Genomic DNA, 23,105 nt, shown 5'->3' with positions numbered 1-23,105 from the left:
TGACACAAAAGAAAACGGATCCGTCCCCCATTGACTTACAATGGTTTTAGAGACTGATCCGTCTTGGCTAATAAAATACAACCGGATATAACGGATGCAGACGGTTGTATTATCGTGACGGAAGTGTTTTTGCTGATCCATGACGGATCCAGCAAAAACGCTTGTGTGAAAGTAGCCATAGCTGGGTGACAACCAATATGGCCACTATAGGCGTTACAGCTCTCCCAGACCAGACAGAGGGATAAATGGCCTCTTTCACACGGGCTCTGGAATATGCAGTTTCCGGATGATATACCTTCCAGTTTGTCATCAGTATTGTTTGGATTACTCCCATAGACTATAATGGGAATATTAGGAAGAAAATACGCACAGAACTACAGATACTGTCAGGACTTAAAGGGAATCTGTCATCTCCAAAACACCCCCCAGATTAGAGTGAGCAGTGTATAATGTAAGTGGTGCTGAGTCCTGTTATGTCATTTCTATCTTCATACTCACTCGCATTCTGACGCTGTGCTCCCACAAACCTGCAGTAAAATGCGAGGACTCCTGAGCCTATGCACATAATGGAGAGGACTCGAAGAAGAGTCCTGTCAATGCATTTTACTGCAACAAACTGCTGGTTTTTGGGAGGACAGTGCGGGAATGGAGTATGAAGATAAAAATGGTATAACCGGACTTGGCATCACTTACACTATACACCGTTGACCCTAGTTTGGGGGGTGTTCTGGAGCTGACAGATTCCCTTTAAACGCCCATGTTGATAGCAGGGGATTCCTGTACACAAAATATGTGTCATATATGGACTGCAAATACCCTTGTGGTACTGAGGCCTATATGTATTAGTACTGCATGGAAGGGGGGTAAAATAACTTGCACCAACGTGATGGCAGAGGGAGACTCAGGGACTTATATTTTTTCTTAAAGGGAACCTGTCGCCATGAAAATGCAGAATAATCTGCAGGCATCATGTTATAGAGCAGGAGGAGCTGAGCAGATTGATATATAGTTTTATGGGAAAAGATTCAGTAAAACGTGTATTTCATTCATTTATATTCCTGCTCATTCTGAGCTTTGACGTCCAGGAGACGGTCCTATCAGTGACTGACAGCTCTCTGTATACACAGTCATAGAGGGAAGGCTGTCAATCACTGATAGGACCGCCTCCTGGACTTCAAAGCTCAGAAGGAGCAGGAATATAAATGTATAAATTACCAGTTTTACTGAATCTTTTCCTATAAAACTATATATCAATACACTCAGCTCCTCCTGCTCTATAACATGTTGCCTGTAGCTTAGACACCATGTTCAACGTGACAGGTTCTCTTTAAATTCCGGTGATAAAAGCAAATCTCCTGTGGAATTGTCAGATAATGAAAGTAACAGAGTCAATAAAATATGTGTGGAGGAGGGGAGATACTGGAAGTAGCAGAATAGCAGACTATCTGTCCTGTATAGTGGCAGTACAGTGGAGCAATATCCCTGACGTCCTAATAACTTGTCTGTTCCACAGGTTTCTACTTCCTGTGTCTATGGAACATTATACATGTATATCATAATTATGCTGGCTGCACTAAACAGCACGGCATCAAATCCTCACCACTGGGTGGGAATCAATGAATTAATTCTCATTCACACTGTAGGAAGGTACAAGGGGTCGTCTTTGATGGTAGGTATGTGTCACCAAGGTTCCTGGCCTCGGTGAAGTAAGAGCCGGTATTTTTTATGTGTAAGCAGCAGCTAATGCTGATTGACACTTTGCTATTTAGTATGGCTGTCAATAGCTGATCCTGGGCGGCTCTTACTGGGAGTAGTCAAAGTGCTGGGTGGGTGACTATTCCCCACATTCCAGGCTGGGTTTTGGCAGGCTTATAAAAAACAGCCAGCACTTTCAGGTGGTGTGGATTACCTCCCTCTGAGCTCTGGAGATCTCTCTGCTAAGGTCTGAAGACCGTGTGTGAGGCGAGCAGGCCGCCCTAAAGACTGCAAGTGGACTTTCTGAAGCTGTGTATGCTCAGCCGGGTGTAAACTGACACCCAGGATACCAGCTGAACTTTATTTAGTTTTTCTGTGTGTGAACAAGCACCAAGCCTGAAAAGTGACTGTTATAAGTGTGAATAAACACTGAAGAGTGATTTACAACCTGGTCCTTTGCCTCTATACTGCATCCGCTAACCTGCCTACCAGAGCGAATCCTCACAACACGCATTAAACATACAGCAGATGCCTCTGCGCACAGAGAGGATAATGCCTAATGCCAAACTTGTAAAAGTGTTTCCACCATTGAGACGGCTTATCCAGAGGATAGGAAACCTATCTGATGAGGGGGTCCCAAAGGTCTCCTCCACCAGGTGAGGCGGCTGCCACATTCAGGTAGAGACTGAAACAAGCTTGGCTGTTTTCTGTAACTCGAGGGGAAAGGTCCTCCTTACCTGGCTGCAGCAGCTGCCTAACCTGACAGAACATGAGCTTCAAGGACCTATACCTATAGTGGGGAAACCCTGTTAAGCTGAATTCACATCACCGTTTAGTTTTCCGTTCTTCTGATCCGTCAGAACAGAAAACAAAAAAACAAAAAAAGATCCTGTATTTTAAAGGGAACCTGTTATCAACTTTATGCTGACCTCACGGAGGGCAGCATAAATTAGTGACAGAAATGCTGATGTCAGCGGTGTGTCACACATCAGCTAAAAGTAAGTGGTTGCCGAGAACCAGCATCATAATCATTGCAGCCCAGGCCTGGAAAAGAGTCAAATCTACCTGAGAAGAGTCCTGGTTATTCCTAATCTCCTGCTGATGATTGGCAGTTCTCTCCTAGACAGAAAGGGAGAAAACTAGATGGGAGACGGTCAGTCATCAGCAGGTGGGCAGTAGAGCAGGAATTCATGGATAACCAGGACTCTTCTCAGGTGGCCATGACTCTTTTCCAGGCCCAGTCTGCAATGATTGTGATGTTGGTTCTCGGCAACCACTTACTTTTATCTTTTAAATGACAGTCCTCATGTAAATGCAGCGGTCTCGTTTAGTGACGAGCAGGTGATTGTCGGGAAGGAACACTTCCTTTCCAAAAATCTTCACCCCATCTGTCAGTGTACAGGGGCCTTAAAGGGCTTTTGCCATCTCAGACAATGGGAGAATATCGCTAGGGTATGCCCCCATTGTCTGATAGGTGCCCTCTGGTAACCGCACCTACAATGAGAACGGAGCGGGGAAACGAACGGATGGTGCACTGACCATGCACAGCCGTCCTCCATTTATTTCTATGGGGCCACCGAAAATAGCCGAGTGCTGGCTGCATGTGCGCGGTGCGCTCCCATTCACTTCTATTGGAGCAGCGCTTAGTGGTGGTCGGACCCCGAGAAATTTCCCAGGATCCTCCAGCCACAGCTCTCCCAGGTACTGTTCTCGTTGTAGGTGTGGGACCCGCACCTATCAGAAAATGGGGGCATATCCTAGCGATATGCCCCCATTGTATGTGATGGTAATACCCCTTTAAGGCCTAGTTCACACTTATGTGATTTAGGACTCATGCACATGACCGTTGGCTGTTTTGCAGTGCACAAAATGCTGATCTGCAAAACACGGATACCGGCTTTGTGCATTCCGCATTTTGCCCCTAATAGACCATAATGTGGACAATAATAAGACATGATGTATAATCTTTTGCGGCCCCGTTGATGTGAATTGGTCCGCATTCAACCCGCAAAAAATGAGGATCAGATGAGGATGAAGACAGCGGTCGTGTGCGTGAGTGTTTGGTCAGTGATTTCCAGTGGAGGCTACACAGAGATAAGGAACAATGGAAAGATCTGCTCCTGTTCTGTGTTTTTGACCTGCCTCTTGTTTTGGCTCACAATCCCTGATCAAACTACTGAAGTGTGAACTAGGCCTGAACGGCATGCAGCACATTCACAGTGGGAGGATCTGGTGTTCACAGCACAAAAGTGAACATTTTTATTGGGCTCCTGACAGATCGCCGTATCCTAGTATACAGGCGTATATGTGTGATATGTCATTTGTAGAATTCAACCATTTTTAAATAACGACTGTCTGTCTCTTGAAAGGTTGATGTTGGGGTCTGGCCAAGGTCTCCAACGAGCAGTCCAGCATATCTCTGTCCGCTTCCTGCCCCAGAGAGGTATTTCTCACTTTCCTCCACTGAGAATGCGGCTAATTCAGTTTCGGAGCTCAACGTCGGCAGGTCAGAGGATTGGATTAGAGCTGGATGGAGAAAAAGTCGTGGACCTGAATGCCTTTGATTCCTCCCTTCCATGTGGGATGAGAGAATTCCTAGAAGGTGGTGACGCATCCCTGCAGATAGCTAGGAGGTACACACCTATTCTACCAACTCATAGCCTACAAGATAGTTGTGCATGGATTTTGCTATCTCAAAGTACCACGTTTTTAGGTCCATCCCTCTGTGCTGATTTACCTCTTAAAGGGGTTGTCTAACCATTACATTTTACATTGGCAGGGTATAAAATAATAAAAGAAATGTAACCGTACCAATCCCCCCCTGCCCCATTTCTGATACTCCTCTGTTTTCTGCTTCTTGGTACATCTCAACACTCATGAAATGACCACCCAAACAATCACTAGCCGCAGCAGTGACTACCCCAAACAGTGATTGGCCGAGCAGTCATTTCCTGCGTGACAAGAAGAACCAGGAAGCAAGGGTGATCGGTGAGGTTTCATTTATTTTGCTCCATGTGGATAGCCAGACCACTCTTTTAATACTGTATAACATTTTAACAGTCGGACCTCCATCCTTTTAACACCTAAGTCCAAATCCCATATATACACAGAGAGTGAAATGAGAAATTCTGGTTACATGCATCCACCACTAGAGGGAGCTTACTGTCTAGTGATTATACATTAAATCAGCTCTGTCACCAGGCTCAACCCTATTAAACCAGACATACTGGCTGGTAGGGCTGATCATGCTGATTAAAACTGTACGTTTCTTTTGTCTGTATGGTAAATAGCTGCAGAGAAATCTGTGTTTTATTCATATGCAAATGAGCAATTCAAGCACTCAGAGGCGGGACTGAATGATCTGAGCACTGCTAGGTAACACCCCCTGTGCTCTGCACACGCCCCCTCCCCTTGGCATGCATCAAGCAGAGAAAACATCTAAGGAGATTGCAGAAACTACTAAAATTGGGTTAAGAACTGTCCAACTCATTATTAAAAACTAGAAGGATAGTGGGGACCCATCGTATTCAAGAAGAAATGTGGCGGGGAAAAAATATCCTGAATGATCGTGATCAGCGATCACTTAAAGGGCTTCTGTCACCCCCCATTTAGCAATTTTCGGTATTGGACATTAGCTATTTGCTAATGTCAGATGAGTCCATATATATCACTGTTACCTGTCTCTGTGCTGTAATTTCAGTAAAAATTTTACTTTTATAATATGCAAATTACTTCACTACCAGCAAGTTGGGCGGTTACTTGCTGGTAGCCGCCGCATCCTAGGACTATAAATACGCCCCCTCCTCCACTTGATCGACAGGGCCAGCGAGCGCTCTCCTCCTCTCACTGGCCCTCTCTGCCCATTAAATCCCACGCCTGGGCCGTACCGGTCCGCATTCGGCGCAGGCGCTCTGAGAGAAGGACGCTCGCTTGGCTGCTCCTTCCTCAGTCCACCTGCGCCAATGACGTCAGCCTACACCCGGAAAAAAATGTTCTTTTCCGGGTGTAGGCTGACATCATTGGTGCAGGCGCACTGAGGAAGGAGCAGCCAAGCGAGCGTCCTTCTCTCAGAGCGCCTGCGCCGAATGCGGACTGGTATGGCGCAGGCGCGGGATTTGAGCTGCAGGCAGGGCCAGCTGGAGGATGAGAGCGCTCGCTGGCCCTGTCAATCAAGTGGAGGAGGGGGCGTTTTTTCAGACAGAGGATGCGGCGGCTACCAGCAAGTAAACGCCCAACTTGCTGGTAGTGAAGTAATTTGCATAACACAAAAGTAAGTTTTTTTTACTGAAATTACACCGCAGCCAGAGGTATGAGGGGTATATATGGAATCTGGGTACCTTAGCAAATATATTCAGTCAAATTATGAAAATTGCGGTTTGGGGGGTGACAGAAGCCCTTTAAGGCAGATCACTATACCACTAAGGCCTCATGCACACAACAGTTTTTTTTCACGGTCCGCAAAAACTGGGTCCGTGGGTCCGTGATCCGTGACCGTTTTTTCGTCCGTGGGTCTTCCTTGATTTTTGGAGGATCCACGGACATGAAAAAAAAAGTCGTTTTGGCGTCGGCCTGGCCGTGCGGAGCCAAACGGATCCGTCCTGAATTACAATGCAAGTCAATGGGGGACGGATCCGTTTGAAAATTGAGCCACAATGTGTCATCTTCAAAAGGATCCGTCCCCATTGACTTACATTATAAGTCTGGACGGATCCGCTTGCCTCCGCACGGCCAGGCGGACACCCGAACATAACTTGAAGCGTCCCCATCACCATGGGAACTCCTCTATGTTAGAATATACTGTCGGATATGAGCTACATCGTGAAACTCATTTCCGACAGTATATTCTAACACAGAGGCGTTCCCATGGTGATGGGGACGCTTCAGGTTAGAATACACTGCAAACTTGGTACAAGACTGCCCCCTGCTGCCTGGCACCACCCGATCTCTTACAGGGGGATATGATAGCACAATTAACCTCTTCAGGTGCGGCACCTAAAGGGGTTAATTGTACTATCATATTCTCCTGTAAGAGATCAGGGCTGTCAGGCAGCAGGGGGCAGACCCCCCCCTCCCCAGTTTGAATATCGTTGGTGGCACAGTGTGCGCCCACCATCGCCCCCCCCCCTTCCTCCCTCTATAGTTAAAAATCGTTGGTGGCACAGTGTGTGCCCACCATCGCCCACCCCCTTCCTCCCTCTATAGTTAAAAATCGTTGGTGGCACAGTGTGCGCCCACCATCGGCCCCCCCTCTCTCTATAGTAGTAACAACCATTGGTGGCAGTGTGCGGCCTCCCATTCCCCCCCCCCCCCCCATCATTGGTGGCAGCGGAGTTCCGATCAGAGTCCCAGTTTAATCGCTGGGGCTCCGATCGGTAACCATGGCAACCAGGAAGCTACTGCATCCCTGGTTGCCATGGTTACTTAGCAATAGTACAATTGTAGAAGATTCATACTTACCTGCTTGCTGCTGCGATGTCTGTGACCGGCCGGGAGCTCCACCTACTGGTAAGTGAAAGGTCTGTGCGGTGCATTGCTAAAGAACTGTCACTTACCAGTAGGAGGAGCTCCCGGCCGGTCACAGACATCGCAGCAGCAAGCAGGTAAGTATGAATCTTCTACAATTGTACTATTGCTAAGTAACCATGGCAACCAGGGATGCAGTAGCTTCCTGGTTGCCATGGTTACCGATCAGAGCCCCAGCGATTAAACTGGGACTCCGATCGGAACTCCGCTGCCACCAATGATGGGGGGGGGGGGGGGGGGAATGGGAGGCCGCACACTGCCACCAATGGTTGTTACTACTATAGAGAGAGGGGGGGCCGATGGTGGGCGCACACTGTGCCACCAACGATTTTTAACTATAGAGGGAGGAAGGGGGGGGGCGATGGTGGGCACACACTGTGCCACCAACGATTTTTAACTATAGAGGGAGGAAGGGGGGGGGGCGATGGTGGGCGCACACTGTGCCACCAACGATATTCAAACTGGGGAGGGGGGGTCTGCCCCCTGCTGCCTGGCAGCCCTGATCTCTTACAGGAGAATATGATAGTACAATTAACCCCTTTAGGTGCCGCACCTGAAGAGGTTAATTGTGCTATCATATCCCCCTGTAAGAGATCGGGTGGTGCCAGGCAGCAGGGGGCAGTCTTGTACCAAGTTTGCAGTGTATTCTAACTAGAAGCGTCCCCATCACCATGGGAATGCTTCTGTGTTAGAATATACTGTCGGAAATGAGTTTTCACGAAGTGAAAACTTAGATCAGAAAAAGCTTTTATGCAGACGGATCTTCGGATCCGTCTGTATGAAAGCAACCTACGGCCACGGATCACGGACACGGATGCCAATCTTGTGTGCATCCGTGTTCTTTCACGGACCCATTGACTTGAATGGGTCCGTGAACCGTTGTCCGTCAAAAAAATAGGACAGGTCATATTTTTTTGACGGACAGGATACACGGATCACGGCCTCGGCTGCAAAACGGTGCATTTTCCGATTTTTCCACGGACCCATTGAAAGTCATTGGGTCCGCGAAAAAAAACTGAAAACGGCACAACGGCCACGGATGCACACAACGGTCGTGTGCATGAGGCCTAAGCTATAGCATTACCACATAGTGATGCATGGTTTTCTATGCTTATAATCTAACACAGTGGTGGGCAAACTTTTTGTCAACTGAGCCAAATATCGCCAAAACCACAATTGAAATTTCTTCCGAGAGCCACATTTTTAAAACCTAAAATATTGCATCAACAGTACCAGTGAGGACTATTCGGGCTCCTGCACACGACCGTGGGCCCGCCGTTGCCATATTGCAGGCCGCATACGGCGGGTCCGCAATACACGGGCACTGGCCGTGTGCAGCCCGCATCAAGGACCCATTCACTTCAATGGGTCCAGGATCTGGGATATAAGTGCTACAGAGTGCTTCCGTGGTGCTTCTGGCTGTGCCTCCGCACCGCAAAAAAGTAGAGCATGCACTACTTTTTTGCGGTGCGGAGGCACAGCCACAAGCACCACGGAAGCACACTGTAGCACTCATATCCCGGATCCTGGACCCATTGAAGTGAATGGGTCCATGATGCGGGCTGCACACGGCCGTGTGCAGCCCGCATCATGGACCCATTCACTTCAATGGGTCCAGGATCCGGCATATGAGTGCTACAGTGTGCTTCCGTGGTGCTTGTGGCTGTGCCTCCGCACCGCAAAAAAGTAGTGCATGCGCTACTCATAGACCCATTCACTTCATCATAGACCCATTCACTTCAGCGTGCGCTACTTTTTTGCGGTGCAGGCAGTCGGATGCGGATCGCGAACCCCCATCCGCGATCCTCATGCAGCTGCCCCATGGCCTGTGTCCGTGCATTGCGGACCGCTATTTGCGGTCCGCAGCACAGGCACGGCGCCCTTACATTCGGGGGCATGAGCCCAGAGTGTGTTTTTACATACTTTTATATGTACCGTATTTTTCGCCGTATAAGACGCACTTTTTCTCCCCCCAAAATGGGGGGAAAATGCCCCTGCGTCTTATACGGCGAATGCTGTCAGTTTTACATCGCAAGCTGCGATGTAAAGCGTGCGGGGACTCGGGGAGGGACTGGGAGGAGGAGCTGGGGCCGGCAATTGCGGCGGGGCGGTGCAGTCACTGTACTATAGCTCCGCCGCTCCGGTATACTAATATAATATGTCATATTCAATTAATGGTTATTAAATATGCCCCTTTATGCCTAATAGTACCTTAAATCCTAAGCGCTTCAGTACAATGCAGGCCGGGCGGGCGGCAGCGTAACTCCCTGATGTCACGTGCCTGCGCCGCCTACTTTATGAATGAAGCAGGCGGCGCAGGCAAGTGACGTCAGTGAGTGACGCGCCGGCCGCCCGGCCTGCCTGCCGGCATTGTACTGAAGCGGTTAGGATTTAAGGTACTATTAGGAATAAAGAGGCATATTTAATAACTATTAATTGAATAAGACATATTATATTAGTATACTGGAGCGGCGGGGGATCTGTGGATGGCACAGTTATGGGCTGGGAGGGTCTGTGGATGACACATGTATAACAGTGCCATCCACAGATGCCCCCCTGTAACAGTGCCAGCCACAGATGCCCCCCTGTAACAGTGCCAGCCACAGATGCCCCCCTGTAACAGTGCCAGCCACAGATCCCCCTGTAACAGTGCAAGCCACAGATCCCCCCATAACAGTGTCTGTCATCCACAGATCCCCCCCATAACAGTGTCTGTCATCCACAGATCCCCCCATAAGTGTCTGTCATCCACAGATCCCCCCATAAGTGTCTGTCATCCACAGATCCCCCCCATAAGTGTCTGTCATCCACAGATCCCCCCCATAAGTGTCTGTCATCCACAGATCCCCCCATAACAGTGTCTGTCATCCACAGATCCCCCCCATAAGTGTCTGTCATCCACAGATCCCCCCCATAAGTGTCTGTCATCCACAGATCCCCCCCATAAGTGTCTGTCATCCACAGATCCCCCCCATAAGTGTCTGTCATCCACAGATCCCCCCCATAACAGTGTCTGTCATCCACAGATCCCCCCCATAAGTGTCTGTCATCCACAGATCCCCCCATAAGTGTCTGTCATCCACAGATCCCCCCCATAAGTGTCTGTCATCCACAGATCCCCCCATAAGTGTCTGTCATCCACAGATCCCCCCCATAAGTGTCTGTCATCCACAGATCCCCCCATAACAGTGTCTGTCATCCACAGATCCCCCCCATAAGTGTCTGTCATCCACAGATCCCCCCCATAAGTGTCTGTCATCCACAGATCCCCCCCATAAGTGTCTGTCATCCACAGATCCCCCCATAAGTGTCTGTCATCCACAGATCCCCCCCATAAGTGTCTGTCATCCACAGATCCCCCCCATAAGTGTCTGTCATCCACAGATCCCCCCCATAAGTGTCTGTCATCCACAGATCCCCCCCATAAGTGTCTGTCATCCACAGATCCCCCCCATAAGTGTCTGTCATCCACAGATCCCCCCCATAAGTGTCTGTCATCCACAGATCCCCCCCATAAGTGTCTGTCATCCACAGATCCCCCCCATAAGTGTCTGTCATCCACAGATCCCCCCCATAAGTGTCTGTCATCCACAGATCCCCCCCATAAGTGTCTGTCATCCACAGATCCCCCCATAAGTGTCTGTCATCCACAGATCCCCCCCATAAGTGTCTGTCATCCACAGATCCCCCCCATAAGTGTCTGTCATCCACAGATCCCCCCCATAAGTGTCTGTCATCCACAGATCCCCCCCATAAGTGTCTGTCATCCACAGATCCCCCCCATAACAGTGTCTGTCATCCACAGATCCCCCCCATAACAGTGTCTGTCATCCACAGATCCCCCCCATAACAGTGTCTGTCATCCACAGATCCCCCCCATAACAGTGTCTGTCATCCACAGATCCCCCCCATAACAGTGTCTGTCATCCACAGATCCCCCCCATAACAGTGTCTGTCATCCACAGATCCCCCCCATAACAGTGTCTGTCATCCACAGATCCCCCCATAACAGTGTCTGTCATCCACAGATCCCCCCCATAACAGTGTCTGTCATCCACAGATCCCCCCATAACAGTGTCTGTCATCCACAGATCCCCCCCATAACAGTGTCTGTCATCCACAGATCCCCCCCATAACAGTGTCTGTCATCCACAGATCCCCCCCATAACAGTGTCTGTCATCCACAGATCCCCCCCATAACAGTGTCTGTCATCCACAGATCCCCCCCATAACAGTGTCTGTCATCCACAGATCCCCCCCATAACAGTGTCTGTCATCCACAGATCCCCCCCATAACAGTGTCTGTCATCCACAGATCCCCCCCATAACAGTGTCTGTCATCCACAGATCCCCCCCATAACAGTGTCTGTCATCCACAGATCCCCCCCATAACAGTGTCTGTCATCCACAGATCCCCCCCATAACAGTGTCTGTCATCCACAGATCCCCCCCATAACAGTGTCTGTCATCCACAGATCCCCCCCATAACAGTGTCTGTCATCCACAGATCCCCCCCATAACAGTGTCTGTCATCCACAGATCCCCCCATAACAGTGTCTGTCATCCACAGATCCCCCCCATAACAGTGTCCCCCCCCAAAACCCACCAAAATACAGCACACCTTTTGGTTAAAAATATTTTTTTTCTTATTTTCCTCCCCAAAAACCTAGGTGCGTCTTATACGGCGAAAAATACGGTACTTTCTTTTATTTGGATCTTGATTATTATTTCATTTTAACTTTATCATTTTTTACTTTTATTAAACTTGTGGATGTAATGTGGATGACGCACTTATGGGGGATATCTGTGGATGACGCACTTATGGGGGATATCTGTGGCTGACGCACTTATGGGGGATATCTGTGGATGACGCACTTATGGGGGATATCTGTGGATGACGCACTTATGGGGGATATCTGTGGCTGACGCACTTATGGGGGATATCTGTGGCTGACGCACTTATGGGGGATATCTGTGGCTGACGCACTTATGGGGGATATCTGTGGCTGACGCACTTATGGGGGATATCTGTGGCTGACGCACTTATGGGGGATATCTGTGGATGACGCACTTATGGGGGATATCTGTGGATGACGCACTTATGGGGGATATCTGTGGATGACGCACTTATGGGGGATATCTGTGGATGACGCACTTATGGGGGATATCTGTGGCTGACGCACTTATGGGGGATATCTGTGGCTGACGCACTTATGGGGGATATCTGTGGATGACGCACTTATGGGGGATATCTGTGGCTGACGCACTTATGGGGGATATCTGTGGCTGACGCACTTATGGGGGATATCTGTGGCTGACGCACTTATGGGGGATATCTGTGGCTGACGCACTTATGGGGGATATCTGTGGATGACGCACTTATGGGGGATATCTGTGGATGACGCACTTATGGGGGATATCTGTGGATGACGCACTTATGGGGGATATCTGTGGATGACACATATATAGCATAAGATGCTATATATGTGCCCTCCACAGATATCCCCCATAAGTGCGTCATCCACAGATATCCCCCATAAGTGCAGGACATTTCGCTCCTCCTGAGCGGCGGCCTCTTCACCCACTCCTCACATGGCCGGTGTTCTGCCGAAAGTCCGCCGCTGCCCGCCCTTCTGCTGCTTTGCGCAGCGTGACATCTCACCCTCCGTCATGCGCCTCCTGCCCCGCCTGCCTGCTTCATTCATAAAGTGGAAGGAGCAGACAGACGGGGCAGGAGGTGCATGACGGACATTTTGCAAGCAGCTTGAGCGGCGCGATATGGCTGCGCGGCCGCCCACCTGCCAGCCCGCACCAAAGAGCCGCATTCAAGGATCAAAAGAGCCGCTTGTGGCTCGTGAGCCGCACTTTGCCGACCACTGATCTAACATATATCACTGGTGTCTTTATAATCATAGATTGTGTCTGTGAATAAAGCAGTGATATGTAGATTTGCAGTGTGGTATAATACACATATATACAGTAGGTATGTATAAGCCAGGACCCAGCTCTGATGTCTAGCCCTGTTAGTCAAGGGGAGGGGGCGTGTCCAGAGCACAGGGGGTGTTACAAAGCAGTGCTCCAAAATATTCAGCCTCTGAGTGCCCATATTGCTCATTTGCATAAAAAAAAAATGCAGATATCTTTGCAGCCGTTTAACATACAGACAAAAGAAAGGTACAGTTTTTATCAGTATGTTGAGCTCCGCCAGGCAGTATGTCTGCTTTAATAGGGTTGATCCTGGTGACAGAGCCGCTTTAAACACAATTTATAACAAATGCAGAAAAACCAGAATAGATATAAAGATCCCAGCTGCACTAAATCTAATACCCATCTAGAACTGTCCATGGTGTGAGTAAGGTTTTATTTTGTAAGGATAGGTGTTCGTCAACCCCTTCCAGACATAGGCAGTTCTCACCTTCCTGACAGCCTAATTGTACAAATATGACATGTGTCACTTTATGCAGTAAAACGTTTGGAATGCTATTACTTTTTACAAGTGATTCTGAGACAGTTTTTTTATAACACATTGTACTTCATGTTTGTGTTTGTGGTAAATTTGGGTCGATATGTTTTACTTTTTTTTTTTTTTAAAGATCAAAAATTTGCTGAAAATTTTGAAAATTAGCAATTTTTTGAATTTCTCTGCTTTTAAGACAGATAGTTATACCTCACAAAATAATAAATGAAAGGGGTTGTCCAGGTTCAGAGCTGAACCTGGACAGCCCTCCATTTTCACCCCGGCAGCCCCCCTGACATGAGCATCGGAGCAGTTCATGCTCCGATGCTCTCCTTTGCCCTGCGCTAAATTGCACAGGGCAAAGGCATTTTTCTGAGTTCCGGTGACGTACCGGGCTCTCTATGGGGCTGACAGGAACCCCGGTGACGTCACCGGCACTGATGGGCGGGATTTGGCTCTGCCCTAGCCAGTAAAACGGCTAGGGCAGAGCTAAAGCCCGCCACTCAGAGCCGAGGACGTCACCGATCACACTGCTGGGCGGAAGTTACCGCCCGGCAGTGTGTTATTGAAAACACAAGAGCCCTTGCCCTGCGCGATCTAGCGCAGGGCACTGGAGCGCATCGGAGCATGAGATGCTCCGATGCTAGGCTCAGGGGGGCTGCCGGGGTGAAAATAAGGGTATGTCCGGGTTCAGCTCTGAACCTGGACAACCCCTTTAACATTTTCCATATGTTTATCTTGGCATCAATTTGTTTCTAAACCCAATTAGAGGGGCTTACCTAATAGATACCACCCATAAATAACCCCATTTTAGAAACTAAACCGTTCAAGTTATTCAAAACTGATTTTACAACCTTTGCTAACCCTTTAGGTTAACAAAATGAATGTGACATTTAAAACTTTTAATCCATTTTGTCCTGTAACACAGCAAGGGTTAACAACAAAACACATTTTAATATTTATTACCCTGAGCTTGCAATTTATAGAAACACCCCATATGTGGTCATAAACTGCTGTATGGACACACTGCATGGCTCAGATGGGAAAGAGCGCCACATGGTTTTTGGAGGGAGGGGAGATTTTGCTGGAATGGTTTTTGGGGCCATGTAACAGTTGAAGAGACCCTGAGGTAACCCTACAGTAGAAACCCTCCAAAGGTGACCACCTTTTGGAAACCACAACCCTCATAGAGTTTTCTAAAGGATGTTATGAGCATGGGCTACAGTTGTTGGTAGACTTATAAGGGTGGGTTCGCACTAGCGTTAGGGCACTCCGTTATAGGTTCCATTTATAACAGAATATAAAGGAATTCCTGGCCGGAATGCAAAATTGAAGCTTTTAAGAGGCATTCCATTTTGATCCGTCATAATAGAACTATATGGGCAAGCATAACAGATCTGTTCTGTTGACAGGACTTTTTTTTTCCGTCCTGCATAACAGAAACCAGATGGATCCATTATGCTTGCCCATAGACTTCTATTATGACGGATCAAAACGCCTCTTAAAGGCTTCTGTTTTGCATTCCGGCCAGGAATTCCATTATATTATGTTATAAATGGAACCTATAACGGAATGTTTCTGGCTGCCATGGCAACCATCGTCACTCCACGATTGTATCGTGGGAAGCCATGGTTTCAGAGAGGGAGCCCCCTCCCTATGTAAATCCCTCAATACTGAACGCGGCATCTAAGGAGTGAAAACTCAAGATGCCAGGTTTACAGGAGGGGCCTGGCTGTCGGCAACAGCCAGGCCCCTGCCCTGATCAAGTGACCACAGCTCCTGTGCCTGCTCAAACAGTGCACCATACATATACAGCGGAATGTGGGAAATCACCTCCCGCTGCACCGTACATGTACAGTTCTCATTGGGAAGGGGTTAAAGGGGAAACGTAACAATGCCAATGAAAAACATAGTTTTCTCAAATCACACTTTTGTGTGTTCTTTAGGTGATTCAACACACGTTTACATAGGGTCATGTTCCTGATAATTGCCCTGATTCTCAACCCATGTAAAAGAGCCTCAAAAGTTCTGTTCCGGTTAAGTTATCCCCTATCCACTGGTTAGGGGATAACTACTGGACCAGTGCGGGTCGTACCCCTGGGAACCCCACTGATCACCAGAACGGGGCCATACCCAGTGGAGCCCCTTGAATTGAATGGGTCTATCGCTCTATTAATTTCTATGGTAGTTCCAGAGATAGTGGAGAGCTGTACTCCTCTATTTCCAGAATTCCTATAGAAATTAATGGAGCGGCCACACACGTGACCGACCAGCCACTCAGTTTATTTCTGGGAAGCTCCATGGCGCATATAGGCCCCATTCTTGTGATGGAGGGGAGGGGGTCCCCAGCAGTAGGACCCGCACCAATCTAATAGTTATACCCTAGCCTGTGGACAGGGGATAACTTAACATAACTGGAATATTCCTTTAAGACATGTGCCCTTAACCAAATGAGTTAGCACCCTCCATATACTAGACTGTAGGGATACATGTTGTTGACAGTCATATGTTATCTTCCTACTGACATTCTTCACTGCCTTTCAGGGCCCTGGATTCTGGACAGCACATCCTGAGCCGCTCTCAGCTCTCTATCTTTTCTCCAATCACTAATCCCGAGAAGGTTATTTGTGTTGGGATGAACTATGTTGACCATTGCCTGGAGCAAAATGTTCCTGTTCCAAAAGAACCTATCATCTTCAGCAAGTTCCCCAGCTCCATCGTTGGTCCATATGACTCCATTGTCCTTCCTGCGGAAAGTCAGGTGCCTGTGGTTATTCTGAGAAAGGGAGCAGTGGTAGATGTGCTGCCACCAAAGGGGTTGTCCAAGATTTTCAATATCAAATCAGTGGGGGTCCGACTCCCAGCATCCCTGCCGATCAGCTGTTGTAAGAGGCTGCTGTGCTTCAGTGAGCCTTTTCCTAGGCCTGTGACGTCACGTTCATTAGTCACATTCCTAGGGACAGCTCGGTCCTTTTCAAGTGAATGAGACTGAGATGTAACACTAAGCACAGCCTCTATACAAGGTACAGCGCTGTGCTTGGCAAGCTGAGAGAAGGCCGCGGCGCTCTCTGGAGGGGTGCCGGATCTTGAGGATAGGTGATCAGTATTAAACACCTGGACAACCCCTTTAACTTTGCCTCACATATAGACAGTATACCATGTGTTCAGTTACTGCATGATACACTTCTCCTATGTGTGAACCCATTCGAGGGGCACCCGTACATCTTCAGTAGCTTTTGGCTGAACACTCGTTCAGCTGTCTCTCCCTACACATGCATGCTCAGCACAGCCAAGGGTGCACGTGTTTTCAGTGGAGAGAAAGCTGCTGCAAGACATCTGCAGCAGCAACTTATCTCCGAGGAGAGCAACAAGAGAATCAGGTACTGAAATTCAACATGATCCCCCTGACATGTTTTGGGAGCTCCCATTCACATAAGATTATTAGCCAGTCCTGCCAAATATGCGAGTTTGGATGACAATAATCTAATGTGTATGTTGACCTTAAAGTGGTATTCCAGTAGGAAAAAAGACCTCCTGATGCGGTGCTGCTGCCATTCTGTGTCTGGGCCCCCACTGGTAAGGCTACTTTCACACTCATGGCAACAGTTCTGGCATAACCATATGTTGCCGCATGCCCACCGGACCCCATTGACTATAATGGGATCTAGCACAAATGCTGGGATTCGGCGGTACAAATATCACTGCATGCAATTATTTTTTCTGGCCGAATCGTGGCATTTATGCCGTATTCCCACCATATCTGGAGAACCCAGCAGGCTGTTCTCTGCCAGGTTAGCTTTGCCACAAGTGAAAATTGCGGCACTCATGGCCATGCATCCAAGCCCAGATGTCCACACCCTCCTACCAGAACAGATAAAATAAGTGACCACTGACGAAGGTCTGAAATGACCGAAACGTCTGGTCTTAATACACTGTTTGTACCAAGGATCTAATTGGGCTTTTTTGGATGAAACTACTGCTAAAACTTGAAAAAATGAAAAAGTTTGAATGCAATAATCCAAATCTGAGTGCTGCAATTTTCATTTTATATTTACTGGCTGTTCGCAGCCCTTGACTGGCACCAGAGACATTTGAATTGAGTGCGGTTCTTCATTCTATTACTAGCTTTGCCACAAGTGTGAAAGTAGCCTAATTCTATTCTGTCACAAAAGAGAAAAAACAGAGCCTGCCCTTCTAGGAGCTGACTGCAAACATAAAAACTAACATTTGGAACAATCTTCCAATAATCCCTAATAATAGATTTCTAGAGGGAGGTTTCTGCACTTGTTTCACGTAGCAATACTCCTTAATTTCACTCCATGGTTGTAGCAAATGCTGTAAATGTTCACTACCTGGAGGCATGACCCTCTTTCTGTATAGATCTGTGAGGTATTACAGGGCACTGTCCTGAAAATTGCAGTCTAGTACGCTTTTAAACACAAATGTATGCTACGCAGTCTACGTTATTTTAGGTGTCAGCGGTAGTTGTAAGAGCTGAATATGTTCAGCAGAGTGCAGCTAGGCTTGAGCGAATCGCGCTTCAGATCAGAGTTGTTAAAGGGGTTCTGCACTTTGTTTAAACTGATGATCTATCCTCTGGATAGATCATCTTCATCTGATCGGCGGGAGTCCGACACCAGGGACCCCCGCAGATCAGCTGTTTGAGAAGGCAGCGGCGCTCCAACAGCGCCGCGGCCTTCTCACTGTTTACCGCTGGCCCAGTGACGTCACGACTAGTATCAACTGGCCTGGGCGCGGCTAAGCTCCGTTCCCTTGAATGGAGCTTAGCCCTGCCCAGGCCAGTTGATACAAGTTGTGATGTCACTCGGCCAGCGGTAAACAGTGAGAAGGCCGCGGTGCTGCTGGAGCGCCGCTACCTTCTCAAATAGCTGATCGGCGGGGGTTCCCGGGTGTCAGACCCCCGCCGATCAGAAGCTGATGGGATAGATCATCAGTATAAACAAAGTGCAGAACCCCTTTAACCTCCTCCCGTCACACTAACGCCGAAAGGCGTCAATGCTGCGGCGCTCCCAGGTCACACTAACGCCAATAGGCGTCATCTCGCGAGACGCGAGATTTCCTGTGAACGCGCGCACACAGGCGCGCGCGCACACAGGAACGGAAGGTAAGCGAGTGGATCTCCAGCCTGCCAGCGGCGATCGCTCGCTGGCAGGCTGGAGATCCGAATTTTTTAACCCCTAACAGGTATATTAGACGCTGTTTTCATAACAGCGTCTAATATACCTCCTACCTGGTCCTCTGGTGGTCCCTTTTGTTAGGATCGACCACCAGAGGACTCAGGTAGGTCAGTACAGTCGCACCAAACACCACACTACACCCCCCCCCCCCCCCCCCCGGTCACTTATTAACCCCTTATAAACCCCTGATCACCCATGATCACCCCATATAAACTCCCTGATCACCCCCCTGTCATTGATCACCGCCCTGTCATTGATCACCCCCCTGTCCGGCTCCGTTCAGACGTCCGTATGATTTTTACGGATCCACGGATCGGATCCGCAAAAAGCATACGGACGTCTGAATGGAGCCTTACAGGGGGGTGATCAATGACAGGCGGGTGATCACCCATATACACTCCCTGATCACCCCCTGTCATTGATCACTCCCCTGTAAGGCTCCATTCAGACGTCCGCATGCGTTTTGTGGATCCGATCCATGTATCCATGGATCCGTAAAAAATCATGCGCATGTCTGATTGGAGCCTTACAGGGGGGGTGATCAGTGACAGGGGGGTGATCACCCTGATTACCCTGATCACCCCCTGTCATTGATAACCCCCCTGTAAGGATCCATTCAGCCGTCCGCAGGCGGTCTGTGGATCCGATCCATGTATCCATGGATCCGTAAAAATCATGCGGATGTCTGAATGGAGCCTTACAGGGGGGGTGATCAGTGACAGGGGGGTGATCACCCTGATTACCCTGATCACCCCCTGTCATTGATAACCCCCCTGTAAGGATCCATTCAGACGTCCGCATGCGTTCTGTGGATCCGATCCATGTATCCATGGATCCGTAAAAAATCATGCGGATGTCTGAATGGAGCCTTACAGGGGGGGTGATCAGTGACAGGGGGGTGATCACCCCTGTCATTGATAACCCCCCTGTAAGGCTCCATTCAGACGTCCGCATGCGTTTTGTGGATCCGATCCATGTATCCATGGATCCGTAAAAAATCATGCGGATGTCTGAATGGAGCCTTACAGGGGGGGTGATCAGTGACAGGGGGGTGATTACCCTGATCACCCCCTGTCATTGATAACCCCCCTGTAAGGCTCCATTCAGACGTCCGCATGCGTTTTGTGGATCCGATCCATGTATCCATGGATCCGTAAAAAATCATGCGGATGTCTGAATGGAGCCTTACAGGGGGGGTGATCAGTCACAGGGGGGTGATTACCCTGATCACCCCCTGTCATTGATAACCCCCCTGTAAGGCTCCATTCAGACGTCCGCATGCGTTTTGTGGATCCGATCCATGTATCCATGGATCCGTAAAAAATCATGCGGATGTCTGAATGGAGCCTTACAGGGGGGGTGATCAGTGACAGGGGGGTGATTACCCTGATCACCCCCTGTCATTGATAACCCCCCTGTAAGGCTCCATTCAGACGTCCGCATGCGTTTTGTGGATCCGATCCATGTATCCATGGATCCGTAAAAAATCATGCGGATGTCTCAATGAAGCCTTACAGGGGGGGTGATCAGTGACGGGGGGTGATTACCCTGATCACCCCCTGTCATTGATAACCCCCCTGTAAGGCTCCATTCAGACGTCCGCATGCGTTTTGTGGATCCGATACATGTATCCATGGATCCGTAAAAAATCATGCGGATGTCTGAATGGAGCCTTACAGGGGGGGTGATCAGTGACAGGGGGGTGATCACCCTGATTACCCTGATCACCCCCTGTCATTGATAACCCCCCTGTAAGGCTCCATTCAGACGTCCGCATGCGTTCTGTGGATCCGATACATGTATCCATGGATCCGTAAAAAATCATGCGAATGTCTGAATGGAGCCTTACAGGGGGGGTGATCAGTGACAGGGGGGTGATCACCCTGATTACCCTGATCACCCCCTGTTATTGATAACCCCCCTGTAAGGCTCCATTCAGACGTCCGCATGCGTTCTGTGGATCCGATACATGTATCCATGGATCCGTAAAAAATCATGCGGATGTCTGAATGGAGCCTTACAGGGGGGGTGATCAGTGACAGGGGGTGATCACCCTGATTACCCTGATCACCCCCTGTCATTGATAACCCCCCTGTAAGGCTCCATTCAGACGTCCGCATGCGTTTTGTGGATCCGATACATGTATCCATGGATCCGTAAAAAATCATGCGGATGTCTGAATGGAGCCTTACAGGGGGGGTGATCAGTGACAGGGGGGTGATCAGGGAGTCTATATGGGTGATCACCCCCCTGTCATTGATCACCCCCCTGTCATTGATCACCCCCCCCCCCCCCTTGGTAAGGCTCCATTCAGACATTTTTTTTGGCACGAGTTAGCGGAAATTTTTTGTTTGTTTTTGTTTTTTCTTACTAAGTCTCATATTCCACTAACTTGTGTCAAAAAATAAAATCTCACATGGACGCACCATACCCCTCACGGAATCCAAATGCGTAAACATTTTTAGACATTTATATTCCAGACTTCTTCTCCTTAGGGCCCCTAAAAAGCCAGGGCAGTATAAATACCCCACATGTGACCCCATTTCGGAAAGAAGACACCCCAAGGTATTCCGTGAGGGGCATATTGAGTCCATGAAAGATTGAAATTTTTGTCCTAAGTTAGCGGAAAGTGAGACTTTGTGAGAAAAAAAAAAAAAAAAAATCAATATCCGCTAACTTATGCAAAAAAAAAATAAATTCTAGGAACTCGCCATGCCCCTCATTGAATACCTTGGGGTGTCTTCTTTCCAAAGTGGGGTCACATGTGGGGTATTTATACTGCCCTGGCTTTTTAGGGGCCCGAAAGTGTGAGAAGAAGTCTGGGATCCAAATGTCTAAAAATGCCCTCCTAAAAGGAATTTGGGCCCCTTTGCGCATCTAGGCTGCAAAAAAGTGTCACACATCTGGTATCGCCGTACTCAGGAGAAGTTGGGCAATGTGTTTTGGGGTGTCATTTTACATATACCCATGCTGGGTGAGAGAAATATCTTGGTCAAATGCCAACTTTGTATAAAAAAATGGGAAAAGTTGTCTTTTGCCAAGATATTTCTCTCACCCAGCATGGATATATGTAAAATGACACCCCAAAACACATTGCCCAACTTCTCCTGAGTACGGCGATACCAGATGTGTCACACTTTTTTGATGCCAAGGTGGGCAAAGGGGCACATATTCCAAAGTGCACCTTTCGGATTTTACCGGCCATTTTTTACACATTTTGATTGCAAGGTACTTCTCACACATTTGGGCCCCTAAATTGCCAGGGCAGTATAACTACCCCACAAGTGACCCCATTTTGGAAAGAAGACACCCCAAGGTATTCCGTGAGGGGCATGGCGAGTTCCTAGAATTTTTTATTTTTTGTCGCAAGTTAGTGGAATATGAGACTTTGTAAGGAAAAAAGATAAAAAAAAAAAAAATCATCATTTTCCGCTAACTTGTGACAAAAAATAAAAAATTCTAGGAACTCGCCATGCCCCTCACGGAATACCTTGGGGTGTCTTCTTTCCAAAATGGGGTCACTTGTGGGGTAGTTATACTGCCCTGGCAATTTAGGGGCCCAAATGTGTGAGAAGTACCTTGCAATCAAAATGTGTAAAAAATGGCCTGCAAAATCTGAAAAGGTGCACTTTGGAATATGTGCCCCTTTGCCCACCTTGGCAGCAAAAAAGTGTGACACATCTGATATCGCCGTACTCAGGAGACAGTTGGGGAATGTGTTTTGGGGTGCCATTTTACATATACCCATGCTGGGTGAGAGAAATATCTTGGCAAAAGACAACTTTTCCCATTTTTTTATACAAAGTTGGCATTTGACCAAGATATTTTTCTCACCCAGCATGGGTATATGTAAAATGACACCCCAAAACACATTCCCCAACTTCTCCTGAGTACGGCGATACCAGATGTGTCACACTTTTTTGCTGCCAAGGTGGGCAAAGGGGCACATATTCCAAAGTGCACCTTTTGGATTTCACCGGTCATTTTTTACACATTTTGATTGCAAAGTTCTTCTCACACATTTGGGCCCCTAAATTGCCAGGGCAGTATAACTACCCCACAAGTGACCCCATTTTGGAAAGAAGACACCCCAAGGTATTCCGTGAGGGGCATGGCAAGTTTTTAGAATTTTTTATTTTTTGTCGCAAGTTAGTGGAATATGAGACTTTGTAAGAAAAAATAAAAAAAATAAAATAATCATCATTTTCCGCTAACTTGTGACAAAAAATAAA

The 23,105-nt window shown here is 48.3% G+C and overlaps 1 protein-coding gene across 2 annotated transcripts in view; it reads left to right on the top strand.

Annotated features, from left to right (window-relative positions):
- Positions 1–23,105, top strand: part of FAHD2A (fumarylacetoacetate hydrolase domain containing 2A) — a 41,299-nt gene that overhangs the window by 3,183 nt on the left and 15,011 nt on the right. For both annotated transcript variants that reach the window (XM_044279250.1, XM_044279251.1), the window contains exons 2-3: positions 4,065–4,328; positions 16,220–16,436. In XM_044279250.1, the coding sequence (XP_044135185.1) occupies positions 4,069–4,328; positions 16,220–16,436 (477 nt within the window). In that variant the 5' untranslated portion in view covers positions 4,065–4,068. The remainder of the gene's footprint in view (positions 1–4,064; positions 4,329–16,219; positions 16,437–23,105) is intronic.

The sequence above is a fragment of the Bufo gargarizans genome, chromosome 2, assembly GCF_014858855.1.
Source record: "Bufo gargarizans isolate SCDJY-AF-19 chromosome 2, ASM1485885v1, whole genome shotgun sequence".
Classification (NCBI taxonomy): domain Eukaryota; kingdom Metazoa; phylum Chordata; class Amphibia; order Anura; family Bufonidae; genus Bufo; species Bufo gargarizans.
This window is presented reverse-complemented; position numbering and strand designations above follow the sequence as displayed.